The following is a 20970-nucleotide window of genomic DNA, read 5'->3' on the forward strand; positions in this document are numbered from 1 at the left end:
TAGAGTGGAATCACACCATATTTGTCCTTTTGTGCCTGGCTTATTTCACTCAATATGTCTTCAAGGTTCATCCATTGGTCACAAGTATCAGGACATCATTCATTTTACAGCTGAATAATATTCCACTGTATATATATATACCACATTGTGTTTATCCCTTTGTTGGTTGATGGACCTTTGGGTGACTTCCACTTTCTGGCAATTGTGAATAAGGCTGTGATGAACACTGATGTTCAAATACGTGTTCGAGTTCCTGTTTTCAGTTCTTTGGGCACATGACCTGAAGCAGGATTGCTGGGTCATATGGTAAGTCTACATTCAACTTTTTGAGGAAACGCCAAACCGTTTTCCACAGTGGCTGCCCCATTTTACCTTCCCACCCCCAATGCACAAGGGCTCCTCTTTCTCCACATCCTTGCCAACACGTGACATTTTCTCTTTTTTTAACAAGAACCATCCTAGCTGGTGTGAAGTGGTACCTCATGGCGGCCGTATTTATTTTAATCTGTACTTGTTCTGCCATTTCCCTTTAGCTCATCCTGGCATAGCTCTCTGGTAAGTATTTCTAGCTAAGTTGATTTGCTTTTGTGCCTCTTCTATAAACCATTTTTATGAACAGCAGACACAGTCATCCATCTGTGCAGAGACTTTGGCTCCACAGAACTTTCTAGTCCCAGCACAGAGAGACCCTGCAGAGCTGTCAGCACTCACCCCCTGCCAGCCCCTCTCTCCCAAGGAAGACTCTTCTAGGGATGCTGTCCAACTGACGTGCATCCCCTCCCCACACTCGAGGCTGGGCCCCCAAATCCTGGGAGATGGGCACAGGTGAGCCCACTGGTGTGTAAGAGTCCCAAACCCCCTGAAGACAGCAGGGCCTGACCCCTGCCCCAGGCAGCCCAAGGACAGAGGACAGAAGCTCAGCTGGCTTCGCTCCCCAGAGCCTGGCAAGGGCCGGCTTTGTCTCTACATGACTCCAACTCACTCTCCAAAGCAGCACTCTCACCTAAACAGAGAAACCTCCTATTTCTTGATCACCCCCAGGGTAAAAGCAAAGCCGCCAGCTGCTGTAGGCCCTGCCCCACCTGCCCCGTGGCCTCAGGGCTCAGCCTGTGTAGCCCCTGCGTGGCCCCTGCCCTCACTGCTGTGTCTTCCTGTAACTCCTGGGTCAGTCACCGTGGAAAAGAACAAGCCAAACTCATAGGCACCTCAAGGAGACAATTCTGACTTCTCTGCTTGCTAATGATGAATGTCATTCACCAACTTGGGCAGTTACTGCCCTCCGAGGAACACAAAAGTCAGCACGATTAAGCTAAACTCCTAAATTATGTAAGGGGGAAACAAAGTTATTCAAAAGTGAATGATAGAAAGGAGAGGCTAAACCTGCTTATAACTGTGCCTAAGAGTCTCCCCGAGTGCCTCTTTGTTGCTCAGATGTGGCCTCTCTCTAACTAAGCCACCTTGGCAGGTGAACTCACTGCCCTCCCCGCTAGTGGGACCTGACTCCCAGGGGTGTAAATCTCCCTGGCAATGTGGAATATGACTCCTGGGGATGAATCTGGACCCGGCATCGTGGGATGGAGAACATCTTGACCAAAAAGGGGATGTGAAATGAAACAAAATAAAGCTTCAGTGGCTGAGAGATTCCAAATGGAGTTGAGAGGTCACTCTGGTGGACATTCTTATGCACTATATAGATAACACTTTTTAGGTTTTAATGTAATGGAATAGCTAGAAGTAAATACCTGAAACTCCCAAACTGCAACCCAGTAGCCTTGACTCTTCAAGGTGATCGTATAACAATGTAGCTTACAAGGGGTGACAGTGTGATTGTGAAAACCTTGTGGATCACACTCTCTTTATCCAGTATATGGATGGATGAGTAGAAAATGGGGGACAAAACCTAAATGAAAAATAAGATGGGGTGGGGGGATGATTTGGATGTTCCTTTTTACTTTTATTTTTTATTCTTATTTTTACTTTTCCTGGTATAAGGAAAATGTTCAAAAATAGATTGGGGTAATGAATGCACAATTATATGATGGTTCTGTGAACAATTGATTGTACACCACAGACGATTATAAGATATGTGACTATATCTCAATAAAACTGAATTTTTAAAAAAAGTAAATGCTAGATAAGCGAGTGCCGTTGTTCTTAAGAAATGCACATGGAAGTGTTAAGTTCTCAGGCAGCATGATGTGTACAACCTGTTCACAAATGTTTAGATGGCAGACAGATGGATGGATAAATGGATGGATAGATAGAAGATGAATGGAGGGAAAGACATGATGGCTTCAAGTAATTGTGAGGCTGAGGGGCCTCTGCCCATGGCTGAACTTGCCCCCCCCCCCAGTGTGGGATCTCCCACTACTCCAACACAGGGGGCCCCTCCTGTGGCTCAGACACTCATGCTCAGATCATGCAGCCATGCAAGGCACCCTAGGAAGCCCCCGCAGGAGCCACCCACCAGGCCAACCCACCCAGACCTGAACTCAGAAATAAGGGATGAAATGTCACCGCAAAGCCACACCGTCCTATTTGGGGGCATGCTGTTGTGCAGGAAAGGCACTGGACTAGCTGCCTGTCACCCCAAGATGGCCATGTCCTCGTTGCATCTCAAGGACCCTCCAGCTCACGTTTGTCTCGTGTTCTCAGGGCTTGCCCGCAGCAATGCATTAAACCAGCTCGGCCACCTTCCGTGGACATGCTATGACCTCTGCCCTCCAGATGAGGCCACCATACAGGGAGGCAAAGGGGGAGGCCATGTCTGCTGCCACCCAGGAGAAAGGAGTACCCACAGCGCCCGGCCATCCAGGGCAGCAGGAGGGGGTTCCCACACAGCACCCATCTACTCTGGGTGGTGGGGCTTTCCTACACAGCACCCATCTACACTGGGCACTGGGGCTTTCCCACACAGCACCCATCTAACTTGAGTGGAGGAGAGTTTCCCACACAGCACCCTTCCATCCAGCTCAGGGGGAGGAGGCTCCCACACAGCTCTTGTCCACCCAGGGCAGGGGGTGTCTCCCACACAGCACCCATCTACCCTGGAGATTGAGTGTTTCCCACATAGCACCCATCTACCCTGGGCAAGGGGGGCACCACAGGAAGCACCGGCCAATAGCCAACAAGAGTTGGGCAGGCGTGCTGGGCCACTCAGGGGCAATGAGAGGGTCTGGGGACCGCTTCCCCGAGAAACACGGCTTTGTCGACCTGGCAGGATCATATCATGGGGCTCCCCAGCCCCCATAACATAACAGGTGTCTTTCACTGCAGCAGCGAAGTGAGGGCTGGCCCAGAGCCCACATTGACCAGGAGGGTGACCATCACAGTGGGTCCAGTGTCCTTTCCCTGGTCTTCATCCCCAGCGAGGGTCTTTCCACCAGCAAGGGGAACCCTTGCACAGCTGATGGCCAGACGACTCTTTAACCTCATTACACAACTCACTGATGCCAGGCACAACGGGCACGTGCCAAAAAAGCGTCAGGCAATGACTGTGTATTTCTGCAATCACAGATGCCAACAGGCCACCCCTGTCTCCGCCGCCGTGTAGACATTGACACCCCTAATCGGTGCTGCCATCACCCGCCCTCCTCCACCTTCCATGTGTTCAATCCTTCTTCCAAAAAAGCTGACTTCAGCCTCCTGCCCGAACCTTTTAATTAAAAAGAAAAAATTCCATTGAAACTCCTATTGGTGCTGGTTTTACGATTTAACTCCCTGACATGAAGATGCAGGACGGGTACCTGACTAGCATGCCCAGGCAGCAACCCAGGGCCCAGGGAGATGCTCCCCAGGCACGGCCCCCAGGGCCTCAGACCAGGGCACAAACCCCAAGGCCCTGAAACCGGCAGGTCAGCAGATGCATCTGCCAACATGCTGCGGCCTGAACCTGCTGTGGTCCCTCCAACACCAACCATGGAAGTCAGCCGTGGGGGGACAGCGTGGGCTGGGGGTTGGTTCCGGCCAAGTTCGAGTCTGCCCAGTGACCTGTGTGACCCTCAGAACATCAGGGCATAAACTCTATGAACAAGAGGATGCGGCCAAAGCATCCCAGAGCCATCCACGCCAATATCTCTGAAGCCCTTCCCTGGCGAGTGCCTGACAAATGCCACACCCTGGTGGCTTAAACAGCAGGAATCTGCTGTCCCACAGAAGGTCCCTGCAGGCCACACCGTCTCACTGCCTTGTCACACTCCTTGGGGCCCCCTGGCTTGCATGTCAGCCTCCGTCACCCAGCTCTCTCTCTCCTTGGTCTGCCCCATGGCTTCCCCTTACTCTTGGCTTCTTCCAAAGTCAGGAGAACGACCAGCCAACGGCGTCTGAATTTTCTCTGCCTTATAAGGCCTCCTTGTTCGGGTTGAGTTCTGCCCTGCTCCAATTTGGCCGGGTCCAAACAGGCTCTCCAGAGCCCCCAACACAGAGGCGTCCTCACCTGAGCTCAATAACACCTTGAAAGGCCCCAAGTGCAAATGGGTCCACACCATGAGACCAGGGCTCAGGACCCAGCATGTCCTCACGGGGTCAGGATTCAGTCCCCAGTGGCCCCCATGGCCTCGGCTGGCTGAGAGAGAGCGGTGCCCCCAGAAGCCTGGCCCAGGGGATGCACCCACAGCCACACCCACAGGACCAGGACACTTGCCCCTGGACACCCCCCAAGCACAGGACCTGCTCAGATGCTTTTGGGGGTGGCCCAGGCCAGCAGGGGCAGAGTCTGGGCCAGGTCCAGGCCTCCCACCCCCTGGGGAGGGGAGGATGGCCCAGCCAAAAGCTCCCTGCGGTGGGCCTGCTGCTGCAAGCCTAGGAGGGAAGGGGGCAAGGGGCAGCCAGGGGGGATGGTGGGAGAGGGGGCAGCCAGGGGTGGAGGACAAGGAGGGGGCAGCCTGGGAGGGAGGGAGGGGGACAGCTGGGTGGGGAGGGGAAAAGGGCCACCTGGGAGGGAGGGGAATGGACAACTGGGTGGGGAGGGGACAGTCTAAGAGGGACAGAGGAGGGGCAGCCTGGGAGGGAGGGGAAGGGGCAACTGGGTGGCAAGGGGGCACCTAGAAGGGGAGGGAGGAGGGGCAGCTGTGGAGGGAGAGAAGGGCAGCTGTGGAGGGGGAGGGGCAACTGGGTGGGGAGGGGGCACCTAGGAGGGGAGGGAGGAGGGGCAGCTGTGGAGGGAGAGAAGGGCAGCTGTGGAGGGGGAGGGGCAGCTGTGGAGGGGGGGGAGGGGCAGCCTGGGAGGAGCAGATAGGAGGCAGCCAGTGAGGAGAGCAGGTGCTTCATTCTCACTGCTGGGACACAGGTTAGCACAGCTGCAACAATTATGACTTTGCAAAAATCCCAGAGGCTGGAAACAAGCCAAGAAGGGACTCCTGACGTGGCACATGGCAGGAAGGGTGCTCTGGTCATTTTTCTCTTTTATCAGATCTCGGTGTCTGCGGTGTCCTATTCCCAGGGGCCTAAACCACAGAGAAGGTCCCCTGCGTGACAGCCCCAGTCAGCGGCCCCGTCGCCCGCTGCCCATCCTTCCACCTCCCTCCTCGCCGTGTCCAGCTGTCAGCGGCTCTGGGGTGCCTGCCCAGTCCCAGGCAGCCAGCTCGGGCAGCCCCTGCTCCCTCAGCCCAGCCCAGGGCTGGGCTCGTGACGCAGGACACCTCTGTCCCCTGTGGGGGCCACCAAGTCAATCCCACCCCACCCCCACGCTGCCCCAGGTCAGGGGGATGAGGGCACCAAGGGCAGCCGCTCTGGCAGCCCTCTGCAAACACGAGGCCCCCATGGGATCACTGAAGGTGCCCCTCACCTGGAGCCATCCGACACGCAGGAGGGCAAGGCCCGGGAGCGGACACACCGGGGGAGAAGACACAACTGTCCCCCGATACCCCGGCACTGCCATGGGGCAGCCAGGCCCTGTCCCTAACCAGGAAGAACTCAGGGCTCTCCAGAGCACACAGGTCACCCTGGGCTCCATGCAGGCAGAGGAGCAGGGATGTTCTCTGCTCCCAGGCCTGAGGAGCGGGAGGCAGGGTGCTGGGTGGCTCTGAGCCCACAGGACACCAAGACCCTCGTGTCCTCTCTAGAGATGGCGTCCTCTAGTAGGTGTGGAACAAACCCTCGACCCAGGTGCAAGCCCTGGCTCTGTGCCCAGGATGGCCTCCCTCCCATGTCCCTCTGCACCTCCATGTCTCCAGTGAAGCCGGGAGGCCCCCAGGCCTCCCCCCACAGTGCCAGGCACGTGGAGCTGCCAGATAGTGGCCAGCTGTGCTGTCCTGTGTCAGGACCAGCCGCTCTGGTCTTCTCTAAGAGGGGTCACAGCAGCTACTCAACATCGCTCCCATGCAGCCAGCCCCAGACAAGCCCCTAGAAAGACAGGGTGCAGGGGGGACCTGAGAACCAGCCCCCGAGTTGTGTTCGGGCATCCCTGCCCACCCAGGGCTCAGCCTCCTGGCCCATGAGATGAGGTTCCCCAGCCACTCCCACCTCACACGGGGGCTGGGGCAGGTCAGGGGAGAGGGCACGTCAGAGACAGAGAGCACAGAGCCTGGCATCCCTGCATGCAGGCTCGACAGGGAGGCTGCTCGCTCACTTATCTGCTAGGCCCAGCTCCCCCCACCCTTGCCAAGGGGGTTGGGTTTTGACTCCAGCAGGTTTAAGGGGCATCATCGAAACACCTGCTTGCTCTCCCTCAACTCACCCATTCACTGTTTCCCAAGCCCCCTTCATGGCTGGGCACCGGACACCAGCCAAGGGCAGCTTGTGGCACTCCTGGCTTCTGAGAGTGCAACCAGCAAGAGCAGAAATGGGATGTCACTGAGGGACAGCACAGCCTGCCCTGGGGGCCTGACCCTCCCAGCAGGGAAGGTGGATGTGTGCAAGAGAGAACAGAGTGTGCTAAGCCTGAGGTCACAGAGCTGGGAGAACGGCCAGTTTCAGAGGCTGAGAGTGGCTGAGAGCTGAGGCACAGAAGGGGAAGGAGCCCTCAGGGCCTAAAGCCTGGAAACACGCAGGTCTGCAGACACCCTGGATGTGGGATATGTGGGGCAGGGAGGAGCCAAGGCTGCCCCAGGAAGCTTCCAGAAGGAGTGGGATAGACACACTGTCTGCCAGGGAGACAGGCCCAGGCAGAGGAAGGCTTTTCATCACAGGTGCCAAGGGAAGTCTTGGAATGATAAGACAACCAAGGAAGAAGGGCAAGTGCCCACCCCACAGCCTTCCACACCCTTACCAGTAGAAACCAAGGAGACAAAAGGGGACTCCTGGAAAATGCTCTTTGTAATGGATTAAAAAATGGACAAAGCCATGGAATGGGTAAGATCCCATCTACCCACCCCCTTGTTTGCTGCCTTCAAATGTGGTTGTGATGCTGGAGCTGTGGCAGCCTTCTTGTAGCAATGAGGCAACAAGCCTGAAAACAAACTGCCAACATGGCTGAGGAGAGTAAAAGAGGAAGAGAGTCCTCACTGATATAGTGAGCCGCCCCTAGGGCCCTCAGCTGATCCCCTCCAGATTTCAGGTGCTGTGGAATAAATAAAGGTTCAGTGGGGTATTCTGTCCCTGGCAGCTGAGAACTTTTCCAAACTGTCTGCCCACCAGGCAAGCACACAGAGCCAGAAGGACTGGTTCTTCCAGGGTAGCTTCTGTCCCAGACAGGCGGGGACTTTCTTGGGGGCGGCAAGCTTCCCATTTCTAGCTCCAGGCACCGCCAATGGCAACTCTACTCAATGTTTGCAACAGCTCCCAAGAAACACTGTGGAAGCCTTCTCACCTGCCAGGACCCCTCTACATTCAGCAGGCACACCACACCATGCCCAGAACCGTCCATCCTGGTCCTCTGGGCTGCTCCTAAGGGAAAGAGCAGGGAAGTAGGGTGCACAAGGCCTCCCACATCCCCTCTGGAGAGCCTCGCAACACAAAGGCTGTGTGAAGGTCTGCAAGAGTCAGGCACTTCCCAAGCCCACCAAGTTGCAGTGCCCCCTCCTGCAGCAACCCATTTAACACAACAAAGGAGCAGCCTCAGCTGGGCCAGGGGCTGTCCTCCAGCTGTGTGGCCACAGAAGGCTGCCTCTGTGTCTCTGTTCTCATCTGGGAAGGCATAGCCCCTCCATCACCCTCCAGAAGTTGCTCCGGGGCCTGGATGAGCTGTCACATGGGTTCAGGGCTCCAAGAAAAGCCTCATTGAACCAGAGTTTCCCTTCCATGGCTAATGCTCCCGTATCCCGAGGGTGTGGCACTGGCCTGGTGCTCCCTGCTGAGGAGGGGTCCTGGACTAACCTCCCAGGGCTCAGGGACACCAAGCCTCCCCAGGAGCGGCCACTCTCCAACCCGCTGGCCCCTCTGGGTCTCGACAGCTCTGAGGCCCACGACGTCTTGCACATCCAGGGCTGCCATGGAGACCCTCCTTCTGGAGGCCCTGAGTGGAGCCCAAACGTGGATTCTCAGTAGCCCCTTAGGTTTGGGACCAAAAAGGATGACACAAGGTAGGTTGTCAGCATCTGCCAGGAAAACTCTCACGAGAAATGGAACAGCAGGCTCTGGGACGGGGAGCAGGCACCCGAACCTCAGCCTCCCCTCACCAGCCAACGGCTTTTAAAAGGAGCTCTAGAAATAATAGGTGCATGTATTTTTCCAAAGCTATAACGTGGGGAGCTACTGCTTAACAGGTGCAGAGTTTCTAGTTGAGATGACGCAAAAGTTTGGGTGATGGATGTTAGTGATGGCAAAACAAAATCATGAATGTAATTAATGTCACTGAAGTGTGCATTTGAAAGTGGCTAAAATGGGGGATTTTGAGCTGTATGTATGTCACTCTGATAAAAAGTTTAAAAATAAAGAAAAAGCCGTAACTAAGTAAAATCAGCTTTCATTGACTTCTACGGTGTTTTCCTAACACCCTGCAGCCACAGCTGTATTTAAAAAAAAAAAAATGTGGGAACAAGAACTTAAAAGCTAATATGCAAAAATAAAAGTAGTTGAATTCACCTGCATCATGCATAGAAATTTTTTTTTCATTTCTGCAAATTTCTTTAATGTTGCTTGTACACCATCATTCCTTTTAGTCTTTTCAAGAAATTGTAACATATGCTTAAAGAGAGCTGGCTGAAACTAGAGATAGGAATCAAGCATTCAGGGAAATCCTTCGAATTCAACTCTCCGGGGAATGAAACTGGATTTGCAAGCTCTTGAGGCCGGAAGGTCTGCTGGGCTGAGGATGGCGCTGGGCCTTTCAAAAGGGTTCCCCCAGACTCTCCCTGAAACACAGCCCCTGCATCGACTGTGCAGATCCCAACGCGCCCTTTAAAACCTCCAGCTGCTGCTCTCACGCCCTGGGCCTTGTCCTTATCTGCAGCTCCCGGGATAAGGCAGCTCACATGCTCTGGGGCCACACCCTCCCAGGAGCACAGCCTGCCATCTGTCCATCTGTCCGTCCGTCCTGCCTGTGTGTGCTGCTGTCCATTTACAGAACAGGGTGAAGGCAGGCGGGTCCTCAGAAACAGGCCTCCCCGATTCTCCAGGCTCAACTTTCTCTCTACCTCAAACTTCCTTTTAAAACTGTCTCTGAGGTTGCTCCACTGGAAAGGGGGGAGTGGGGTCCCCCTCCAAGCAGGGCCTTCCTCCACTGGGGTGCCCGTCTGCCAGGATCTTCACAGTGAGTGTCCTGCCGGCTCCAAGTCCCCAGAACTGCACACCCACCCCACAGCAAGGCAGATGGAGCTGCTCCACCTTGGCCGCTCGCCAGGGCAGACCCCAGAGGGAGACTGAGGAACGTGGTCCAAACCCTGGCTGGAATGGATCAAGCTGCCTCCGTGAAGCAGCGGCCCAGAGCCCGGCGCCCCCACTCTGGGCATCCTCCAGATCAGGCCTGAAGCCAGGCCCAAGCCGCAGGCCCCAAGAGATGCCTCTGGAAAAGGCAAGCGGACAGGCTGCCCGGCCAAGACGTACCAGAAGGAGAGTGGCCGGGGCAGGGCCAGCCAGGGGCCAGGGGGATGTGGGTGGGGGGTGAAAATAAGGTTCCCCTCCAAAGGAAGGCACAGGTGTTTTTCAAAGGTGGCCAGCAAGTCCTTATTTTGACTTTGCAACTTAAGACTCGAAATCTGTTCTCCCTGCTTGTGGTAGTTACATTTGGGGACAGCTCTGGCCTCTGGGAAGCCCTCCTGACCTCGGCAGGCCTGTGGCTTTCCTTCTGGGGAGGGTGTGGGCACACCCCGGGGACCTGTCTAGCTCTGTCCGTCCTGGCGTCTGTCCTGGACCCCTGTCTGCTCTCACTCGGGCTCCCAGCTTTACTGCAGAACGTGGCACAGGCTCTCGAGGCCCACCCTGGGGCGAGCAAGTTCCGAACCAAGGCCTGCTCGTCCCCTCCCCAGAAGACGGCAGCCTGGAAACTCTGGTTTGTGCCTTTCTCTGCCCCTGCAGCCAATCTGTGGCTGATACCTTCAGAAGTGACAGTGCCACATTTTTACCCGAGCCCTTGTCATCCTGGAAATAGAGACAGTAAAGAAACATCCCTTAGGTGTCTGAAAAGGCCTCACTGCAGAATTTACCTAGGAGGAAACTAGATGCAGCCCCTCCAGATTCCCATTCTTTGCCTTGTACATGATTAGCAGGACAGCTTGTCCCCACTGATCCACTGGGACAAAATACTTGTTAACCAAACTTGGGCGACACATCTCCCTTCCTCTAGTCCCCCAGTCTCTAAGTGTGCTTTCCAGGAAATAGGCTGCTTCCATGTAAAATATTTCCAGCTCTCCCATCCAATTGCACCAACCCCCTCCCACTTCCCCATGCCCGGTTCTCTCTTCTCTATAAAAAAGCCCTTTCTGCCTAGCTCTGGAGATGCCTGCGGACCTTACAGTCCTATCCTCCTCACCCACAGCCGCCCCTTGCAATAATCTTTTTTAAATAGAGTCTCTTCTTACCAGGTCCAGGGTTGCTTATCTAACAGAATACACACAGAATCCGACCTGTCCTCCCAGCCCATCTCCACCCCCAGGTCAGAGCCTGTGGTCTCTCCTAGAGCAGGACAGTGTCCGTCTCCTCCTGGGCAGCCTCCCTGCCTGTCCCCGCGCCCCCAAATGTACCCACAGCAGCCCAGGTGAGCTCATGACCCTCCTCTCCTCTGCTCGGACCCTCTGTGGCTCCCGTCACCACTCTATGCTCCCCTCACTCGTCTCCACTGACGCGGGTCACGTGCTCCTGCATATCTCGTCCGCTCGGCGTTCCCGAAAACGCCAAGTCCACGAGGGTGCCCATGGCAGACCCCCAAACACCGGGCCCAGGACACACGCTCCACAAACACTTCCAGATTTGTGAGCTAATCGAGGGGGTGCATGAACCTGCTCTGTTGAGCCTGCAGCACAGAACCTGGTATCCAAAACCTTCCAGAACGTCCACGCTCTCCCTTTTTTTCTCTGAGTGGCCCTTCTGTAACCCCCATTCTTTTCTAACTAAAAGTCCAGAAAAAGAATGCTCTGACCCCACTTCAGCCAAACCCGAGCCGCCAACCTGGAAGTGGGGCATGGGTGGGAAACAGGAGCCCCAAAACCTAGAGGCCAGACCTGCCTTATCTTCCAAGGGATCCGAAACCGTCCCTGAACCTCAGTTGTTCTCTTATCCCGGGAAATTTAACACAGATACGATACTCCTAACCTTCCACTTCCCCACATCTCAGCTGTGGCTTCTGTGGATGTGCCCAGCCCGGGGCCCCAGGCCATGCCCAGCCGGCTGTTCTGCGGAACGCCCTTGCGTTTGGCTGTGACCAGATCTGGTTTTATGCCAAAGCACGGGGTGGGAGGCCCTTCGTGTCCTAAGCAAAGCGACACTTGTAAGCAAACCAGCTTCTGAGCCGGGAGTGGGGTGACACTCCGCGAGGCAGGCTGTCCTCTCCCTCCCTCTGTCCAATCCACGTAGCTTTGGTATTTACATTTAAGTTAAATAAAAGTGGAAATCCACTTCCTCCTTTGCTGTCCCCGGATGCACATGGACAGCACAGAGAGAGCACGGCCCCCATCACGGAAAGTTCCAGTGGGCAGTGCTGCCATGTTTTTAGAGCTGCTCCTTTTAGGGCTTCTTAGTGCCTTTAAGAAAACCTCGGCTCACAAAGAGCAGGTCACACAAGAAGCGGGACACGGGGCTCGGAGGGGTGGCTGGGGCCCTCCCTCTGGAGCCTGGTGTTGGCGAGCCCCCCGGCACAGCCCATGCCCGCCCCTGTGCCAGGACCTCCAAGCATTCCCGGAAAGGCAACAGAAAGCACCTGTGGCTCCCCGGTGCCCTGACAAAGTCACGAGACCCAGAGAAGCTACCCCAAGCCCAGGCCGCTCATCCATCATCGCTGACACTGCACAGTGGCTCGGAGAGGGCTCTGCCACCACACAGGTGTCCCTGGCTTTCGGCCACTCTCAAGTGACAGCCCTGCCAACAAAAGCCAGTGCTTGGGAGTTGTCGGGGATGCTGCCGTATTGGTGGAGCATGATGTTACGCAGTCATCCAAACCCACAGAACTGGACACACACGGGCAAATCCTCATGCAAAATGTGGACCTTGGTTACTAAAATTACACTGATGTCAGTTCATTGCTTGCAACAAATGTCCCACGCTAATGCAAGAGGTTATAATAGGGGAAACGTGGGTGTGTGTTGATGGGAAGGGGAGTATATGGGGTCTGTGCTTTCTGTGCAATTCTTCTGTAAACCTGAAACTGCTCTAAAAATAAAGTTTATTACAAAAAAAAAAAAAAAAAGGGTGGCGTGACAGCCAGCAAGATCAAGTTTTTTCTACACGTCCTGCCCAAGCGTGTACCATCTGCCGTTTCGTGCTCGGCAAGGGGTGCCACTCCCAGCTCGGCTGAACCCCACCAGGCAGGTGGCTGGGCCTCCTTCCTAGGCCATCAGTGCCACCGGCTTGCACGGTCAAGACCCCCCAGCCCAGATCTAGCCTGGTCTGGCACCACAGGGTGGGTGCACCTGGGCCGCACCTACAAAAAGGTGATGCAACTCTCTTCTCTGCTGTGGCCCAGGACAACTCCCTGCAGCTTTCTGGAAGGAGCCGGCATGTTCCTGTACAAACCTGCACACAGCGAGACCCCATCTCCAGCACCCCAGCCACTGTTGCTGGGCACAGGGACCCCCTTTCGGGCAGGCAGGCTGGGAAACAGAGCCATGGAGAAGCCCCGGCCAGGGGCAGGGCACAGTGGGAACACACGGCCCAGTGTGAGCCACGTGGGGACACAGCAGGTTTCAGAATCCACAGAGAGGACAGTCTAAGGGTGTCTCACCATTTTCACAACCCCTGAGCCCCCTTCCTGGCCACAAGCCCCAGGCCACCCTCACTGCTTCCCGGGGAGACCCTCCCAGACAGGACCAGGGCTCACGGCACCCCCACGATATCTCCTTCTCTTTAGGACTCACACCAACCTGTGGGGACCCCAAAAGTGGGCCGATCCCTGCCTGGGACGGGATCCCAGACCCCAGTGCAGGAGTCAGGGGTCCCCACTGCCATGGGGTCCCCTCAGAGAGGAGACAGGAGTAAGAGCCTCTGCCCTGAAGGCAGGGGCGGCCACTGCTCAGGACGAGGCCACGGGCAGAGTGGAGGTGGCTGAAAAGTCCAGCTTTCTCCCCAGTCCCCAAGGATGCCATGGCAAACGGGCTGCCCTCCCACAAGGCTTCTGGGACCCAGCCCGGCACAGGGGGTGCTGCTGCATCTTCCCAGTTCCAGAACGGTGCTGAGGGCCCAGAGGTATGGAGGAGAGTCATGAAGAGGGAAGAAGTCACCAAAGCGTAACACTGAAAGGGAAGAGAGTGGATGAGCTGCCAGCCATGGGCAGGGCAGGCCCCAGGCACCCCGGCCCCACAGCCTCCTCATGTCATTCTGGCTGCTGCTGCACCACATCTCATCTCATCTCGCCACCTCTCCCCCCACCCACAGCTGGCCTCAGCTCTTCAGAAAAGGAAACTCAGGCAGGCTCCCCAAATCTCAAGCCCTGGTCTCAGGCTGGATGGCGACCTGCCTCCCCTGGGGCATCCCCAGCTTGCCAGGCCGGGCGGACGGCCAGTGGTCCCCAGTGCCAGCGCAGGGTGGACCCCAAGCAACCCCGCACCCCATATGACATGACAGGGGTTCTGAGCGAGACCAGAGCTTGTCAGAGTGGGCTGCATGGGAGAGCATGGGAGAGCATGGGAGAGCATGACAAGTTGGAATCAGGGCTGTGGAATCAGGCAGGCCTTTTTATTGGAAAGGGTTCTGGTGCCGGAAGCAAAAGCTTATTTTTGAAAAGACAGGGAAGTAATTCTCTGAAACAACTTTCCCCTCACCCAGCTCGAGTTTTGACTTCAGACAGCTGGAGCTACTCACTAAGGTGAAACATCTCGCCGCCCTGCGATGTGAGAGAAGCTGATATTACTTTCCCTGCAAAGCTCTTTCAACACCAATTTATCAGAGGAAATTAGAAAGCACAGGGATTTTATTTCCTGTAAGCCAGGCTTATGAAACCCCAGAAATTAGGTATTTCCTCTCCTTGGCAGGGATCCCCAGAAAAAGCAACCAAATGATTATTACTTCTTAACTTGAGGAGGTGGGGGGCAGGCATGGACCCCAGAAGTCCCCACTTCCCCATCAGAGAGAGGAAGCAGAGACCCCACACTGCATAAACAGACTTTGGAGGGCTGGTTTTCCAAGGCATCCCAAAGGCTCTGGCTGGGCCTTGGAGTGTGTGAGTGTGTGAGTGTGCACGTGTGTCATTCGTGTCCGGCCACTGAGTAAATTCACCGCTATCAAAGGCAAGCAACGCTGTTGACTCGGAAGCCCCTGGCACAAAGCCAACATACCTAGCCAAGGGGCAGCCGCCCGCCCATTTGTCACCCTCTGCCTCCACCCCGTCCCATTGCAGAACCCCAGCCCCTGGTCTGAGCTGGGAACCCCATGCAGGCAGACTCCCCGCTGGGAACCCTCTCCCAGCTCCACACACCATCAGCAGATGCTCCATCTGCTCCCCTAGGTGAGACGCAAGACCCAAGCCCACCTGGCTAGCTGCCCGCCCCCTCTCAAACCCTCCCTTCCTCTTTCCCACCACCCGCAAAGCCGGAAACCTGAACTTGTGATGCCCACCCCACCATATCCTCACTCAGTGACCTTGGGAAGTTCTCTCCCCGCTGCCCTCACAAGAAAATGGGGAACAGAACACCCCGGGATTTGTGGCAAGAATGAAACAAGGATGTTCCTGGTGATCTCCTAACAGGGGCCAGACGCACAGAGGGCTCCCAGGAATGGGGGCTGCTCTGCATTGGTCCAGCCGTCCCAAGAACGGAGTGAACCCCAAATTCTGCACACTGGCTGGGTGCAAACACTAACTCAGGAACCCAAGAACCAGCTCCCTGCCTACCTGGAGCCCCCAGGTGCACCTGTGCACGGAACATCACCTGAAGGACTGAAAGCCACCTCCAACCTTCCCCAGGCTCACCTCGAGTCAAGGAGCAAAGAACCCCTGTACGTGAGCTCAGCACAGCCCTGTGCCTCTCTGCTCCCGGCGGACCCAGAGACAAGACCTCCTGCCTTTTCCTTAAAGGAAATGGGAATCAGCAACCTCCGTGAGTCACACACCCCTGCATGGCTTCCCCGAGATCGGCAGGGCTCAGGTTGCTGAAGTCTAACTCAAATCCAGCCTGCTGCAGCACCCCACGCCTTCCTCTGCCCTGCAGATGCACTCACCGGCTGCACCAGCTGGGTCATGTGGCAGCAGCAAGGAGGCTGGGAAGGGAGAGAAGATGCATGGCCATCCTCTAGAATCAAGAACCCTCTTCTCCTCCTTCCAGTTTTTCCTTTCCCTTCTCTCTGCCCTTTCATGCATGCAGCTGGGGAGCTCAGCACCCTGAAGACCACAAACCCCCGCCCCACCCACCCATCCACCAGCCCTGTGGCAGTAGGGTCCAGAAGCTTCCAGGGTCAGAAGAAGGGGGTCCTTCTCATTGCCTCCACTTCCCGCCAGCACCCAGCCAGACTCCACAAATGAAAAACCCACATCTCCCAGGCAGGAGCTGAGGGGCTGCGGACAGGGATGGCCTCTGGAGCACCATCCTGGGAGAAAGACAGGTCGACGCCCACCAAATTGGCACGTGCACACACACACACACAAGCCACCCTGCAGGACTCCACAACCACATCCCACTTCCGAGCCAGGGAAGCAGGCTAACTTTACAGGGTGCCGGGTAGATTTATGCAACTCCATGGCCCTGAGGCCACCAATGCCAGCAGCTCCTTCCCACCAAGGGAGGGCCCGTAGGAGGCCACGATGACATGGTGACACATGCTCCCCGGACTCCCGAAGCCCGGCCCAGGACAGCTCCATTTACCGTTTATATAATCTTCCAGCGCTGGGGCTGACACAGCCAACGTGAGGGCAAGGCTATGAAAAATGCATGCCCCGTGCCTTGGCATCCAAAACACACACACACACACACACACACACACACACACACATTTCACACGGCTTGGTTTCAAGGACCTCTTACACATCCATCTTGTGAACAGGCCTTCAGAGCCCCAGGCCCAGACCAGCCAGCTAGCGGGCCCCAGGGTCCCCCTTTAGCAGGCGCCCAGGTCAGAAGGACCCCCTGCAGGTTCTGCAGCCGCCAGTGCTCATTTAAAGGCAACTCGGAGCTCCCCAACCAACCTGTGCCAGCCCCCCGACCCCCACTCAGATTCTGCAAGGGCCCCATAACTCAGGCCACCTGGGTCAACAGAGCTGGGGACTTAGCAGCCAAGGAGTCACGGCTGATACGCCCAGGGCCTTCTCCCCACGTCTGCAACAAGCCTAGACAACGCGCACAACTGGGACCTCCCAAGCAGGCTGACACCCCCAACCTGCTGGCAGACACACACACGACGGCCGCCCACACACGCCGTGGGCCACGCCTGGCACGCGTGCACCCACGGAGGCGGACACACGCCAGGGGCCACCCAGCACCGCCAATCCCCCACCCCAAGGGCCGGGCGGCTCGGCCAGGCGGACACAAGGACGCGCCCCGGAGAGCACGCGCTCACCTGCAGCTCGCACCAGGCGACCTCCACCCAGGTCTCCGTGTCCAGCCCCTTGTAGACCGTCTTGAACGAGCCGCGGCCCAGCTCGATGTCGAACTTGAGGAAGCGGCCGTCCAGCGAGGTAGCCACCGCCTTGAGGTCGTCCTCGTCGTCCTCCTCCTCCTCCGGCTCCTCCCGCCGGGCGCGCCCGGGCTCCGGCTTCGCCTCGGCCGCGCCTGCCTCCTCCTTCCTCTCGGCCGCCGCCTCCTCCTCCCGGGAGCCGCCGTCGGGGGCCGGCTCGGCAGCCGGGACTGGGGCTGGGGCCGGGTCCCGAGCGTCCGCGGCCTCGGGCGCGGGGGGTGCGGGTCCGCCGGGGGCGCAGGGCGGCCCAGGGGGCGCGGGGCGGCCTGCGCCCCGGGCGCGCTCGGCGATGAGGCGGCGCGTCTTGCACAGCAGCAGCACCCGGCGCTGCAGCGGCTGCGGGGTCTGCGCGCCCGGCGCCTCGGCCGCCTCCAGCCCCGGCGGCTCCTCCTGGTCCGACTCCACCACGCTGCGCCGCAGGAAGCGCTGGTGCACCGGCCGGGCCTCCCGCGCCCGCGGCGCCACCGCCGGCTCCGTCATGCCCGCGGCTGGCCCGGCCTCCGTCAGCGCCCCGGGGGCGTCCCGGCGGCCGCCATCGCCGTCCATCTCTGCGGGGACAAGGACAAACCGGGCCCGTGAGCACCTGCCCGCGGGCGGGCGATGAGACAGCAGCCGCCGCTCCGGAGGGGGGGCCCTGGGGAGGGCGCAGGGAGGCCCGGGGGCTCAGGGGGGTGCCCGGGCCCGGAGGCGGAGGGGGACGCCCAGCTCCGGCCGGCTCCACAAAGAACGCGCGCGGGGCGGGCGCGCGGGGAGGGGGCTGCGGCGCGGCGCGCGCACAAAGGCGGGGGGCGGGCGCGAGCGCGGCACTCACAGGGCGAGCGGCCGCCGGGCATGGCCGCGGCCCGGCGGGTCGGGAGGGCCGTGAGGGCGCCGGGGTAGCGGGGGGCGCGCGCGTCGTGCTCCTGGTGCGGGGCTAGCGCCCGAGGCCCAGGGCTGGTGGCTTCGGCGGCGGCTCCCGCGGGCTCCTCGCCGGTGCCGGCCCGCTGCAGGCGCCGCGCTCCGCGCGCTCCGGGTCCGCTCGCTGCGCTCCGCGCGCCGCACCGGCACCGACCCCGGAGAGCCCGGGCGGGGCTAACGCTCGCCCCGCCCCCGGGGTTGGCGCGGGAGGGGCGGGGCCGGCCACGCCCACCTGGCGGCGGCCACCAGCGCGCCCCTGGGCCTCCCCGGCTCGGGCGGGCAGGGGGCGAGGGATCCCTAGACTCCCCCAGCGCCCACGGTGGACGTATGAGCCCTCCGGGCTTTCCAATCTACCGGGCCCTTTCTCCAAGGGGCTCCTCTAGGTCCGCCTTTGGAGGGGAAGAGAAGCTTGGTCTCCTGTCCAAGGTTGCACCTGTCAGCTGCTGGGCATTCTAGGCGGCCAGTGTCTGACCCCCGAAGTCCTCCAAAGCCCTTCTGAACTGCTGCCCAGTCTTATTGACAATGAGGGCCTGATCCGTCCCTGAGATGGGGCAGCAGGCTCATGCACACCCCCACACGCATCCCCTACCGCACAGGCCTGCTCTCGCCAGAGCCCTGTGCGGGGAGCCCTGGTGGGATGGGGGGTGCATGGGCAGGCCCAGGGCTTGAGGTGCACCCACCCTCAGGAAGAAGGCCTGAGTGCCCCCGAGACCCCTACCCCTGACCTGTCCTCTGGGGTATCAGGGCCTCACCCCACCCCGTCCATTTCACAGTGGACGAACCCCAGGCTCCAAAAGCAAAAGTAATCACCTAAATGCCAAAGTTCCTAAGACAGAGACTGAGCCTCTGTGGATGGGGCCCAAAGCCGCTTCCAGAAGTCCCCTGATCCATGGCATTCTTTCTCCCTCTGCCTCTGTCAAATGCCACCTCTTTCAGGGAGACTTCCCTGATCTCTCCCTTGCCTTTCCTCCCCTGGACTGCCACAGGCAAGCCCCTCCCTTGGGCGTCTCTAGACCTGAGGTGGCGTATGTCAACAACTAATGACTGTTCATTTCCCAGCTGTGCAAGGCACTGACATCACACCTCCCCCAACCCAAGCCCCCACAACTCCATAAAGTACAGTCATTGGCTCCAATTCCAGACAAGAAAACAGAGGCACCAAGGGGTTAAGCTAGTTGCCCTAGGCCACACAGCTGGCATGAGAGGGCTGGCCAGGGTGGGCCCGTCTTGGTCTCCCACCCCACCCCAGACATGAAAGAATTCATGTGACATGAGAGCTGACAGGTATGACTTAGGGGGGTAAAATTGTGCCATGCCACTTCCGAGTCTCTGCCCCGAGAGTGAGTGGTGCATGGCTCTTCCCAATTCTGGGTCCAGGAATGCCACATGGGAAGCTTGAAGCCAGCTAGCCTGGGAATATTTACACCACAGAAATGGGCAAACACTGCAAATCAAATGGAGGAGCAATGTGCTAAATGTTTGATGCACACTTGTTAGTTGATATTATTTAATCCTCGCATCCACCTGATGAGACAACCCCAAGCCCAGAGAAGGGACAGTAGACGCCAATTCCGCATCCTGAAAGATGGCGATGGAACTGGGCCTGGCAGGGCAGGGGGGTGAGCACTTTCCATCTTCCCCTGCAGAGGCCTGAGATGACCCAGCCTTGCCGCTCCCCATCCGTGTGACCTCTGGCAAGTCCTGGCCTTGGCTGAACCCCAGTATCTCCACCTGCCAAATGGGCTTAGTCATAATGGCTCGTCCACCTCCCAGGGCTGCCAATGGCTTGGACTCATGCTCGGCAGGTCCAGGCCTGTCTAAACAAAACCCTAGAAGGGATGTCTCAAGATAGAAGCATGCAAGACCCCATCTGCTGGCATGGGGCCAGGGGGCCTGGAGAGGGACAGAGGGGTCCTCCCCCATGGTGTCTACCCATTCCCAGCTCATAGCTGTGCACAGGGCACGCGGTTATACCCACACATCGGTGGGGTTCACCCCAGGGCATGGGCCACGAGGGGAGACTGCCCCTGCATGTCATCTGCGTGCTCTCTGAGCCAAAGGCCCTTATGGGTGATTTCCCAACAGCATTTCTAGGTAGACAGGCAGCCCTGCTTGCACATCTCCTGCAACAGAGCGCTCACTCCCTCTGCTCACCCAGGATTGTTAGAGTCTACAACTAAGTGGCTGATAGATGGATGACAGTCCAACAATTCTCTGTGCAAGGAATCTTGGGCTGGGGGCCCAGGGAGGTGGACAGGCCTTGGAAGCCAACTGGCTCTCAGAGTGCCCCTAAGTCACTGTGTGACCTTAGCCAGGTCATCTGTTGTCCCTGAGCCTCCATTTCCTTGTCTACAAGATGGGAAGATGATCACCACCTGTAACTGTCTGCTAGGGCTGCATAACAAAGTACCACAAACTGGGCAGCTTGGGGAAAAAAAACAAAACAGAAATATATTGTCTCACATTTCTGGAGGCCAGAAATCCTAAATCCAGATGTCAACAGGGCTGTGATCCCTCCAAAGTCTTCAGGATGGAGTCAGTCCTTCCTGGCCTCTTCCAGCTTCCAGTGTTTGCCAGCCATCCTTGGCATTCCTTGGCTGATAGTTACCCCACCATCTCCACGCGGCCTTCACCCTGTCTCTACACTCTCTGTCCACATTTCCCTCTACTTAAAGGACACCAGTCATGTTGGACTAATCCAGTTTTGGCCTCATCGTAACTAATCACGTCTTCCAAGACCTCATTTCCAATTAGGGTCATTCACAGGACAGAGGTTTTGATTTGGGGGAACACAGTTCCATACACAACACTTTGCCCTTTGCAAACTGCACAACCCTGGCTCGTCATGGTAGCGTCCCTCTTTGATCCTCAGGCAAGCCTGCTCTGGTGCCGTTGGGTGAGTAAATTGAGGCCCGGCCGGAAGAGGTGTAGACTGTCAGCAACTGG

General features: G+C 57.8%; 1 protein-coding gene across 3 annotated transcripts in view; it reads right to left on the reverse strand.

Annotated features, from left to right (window-relative positions):
- Nucleotides 1–18078, reverse strand: part of LOC119505003 (serine/threonine-protein kinase WNK2-like) — a 145351-nt gene extending 127273 nt beyond the window's left edge. For 2 of the 3 annotated variants that reach the window (XM_037797667.1, XM_037797665.1), the window contains exons 1-2: nucleotides 17939–18078; nucleotides 17011–17675 (exon numbers count right to left, since the gene is read on the reverse strand). In XM_037797667.1, coding sequence (XP_037653595.1) covers nucleotides 17011–17673 — 663 coding nt within the window. In that variant the 5' untranslated portion in view covers nucleotides 17674–17675; nucleotides 17939–18078. Of the gene's footprint in view, nucleotides 1–17010; nucleotides 17862–17938 lie in introns of those variants that run through there. The other variant, XM_037797666.1, reaches the window with a different exon arrangement.
- Between the last annotated feature and the right edge of the window lie 2892 nt (nucleotides 18079–20970).

The sequence above is a fragment of the Choloepus didactylus genome, chromosome 10 (genome assembly GCF_015220235.1).
Source record: "Choloepus didactylus isolate mChoDid1 chromosome 10, mChoDid1.pri, whole genome shotgun sequence".
In the NCBI taxonomy this organism is placed as follows: Eukaryota; Metazoa; Chordata; class Mammalia; order Pilosa; family Megalonychidae; genus Choloepus; species Choloepus didactylus.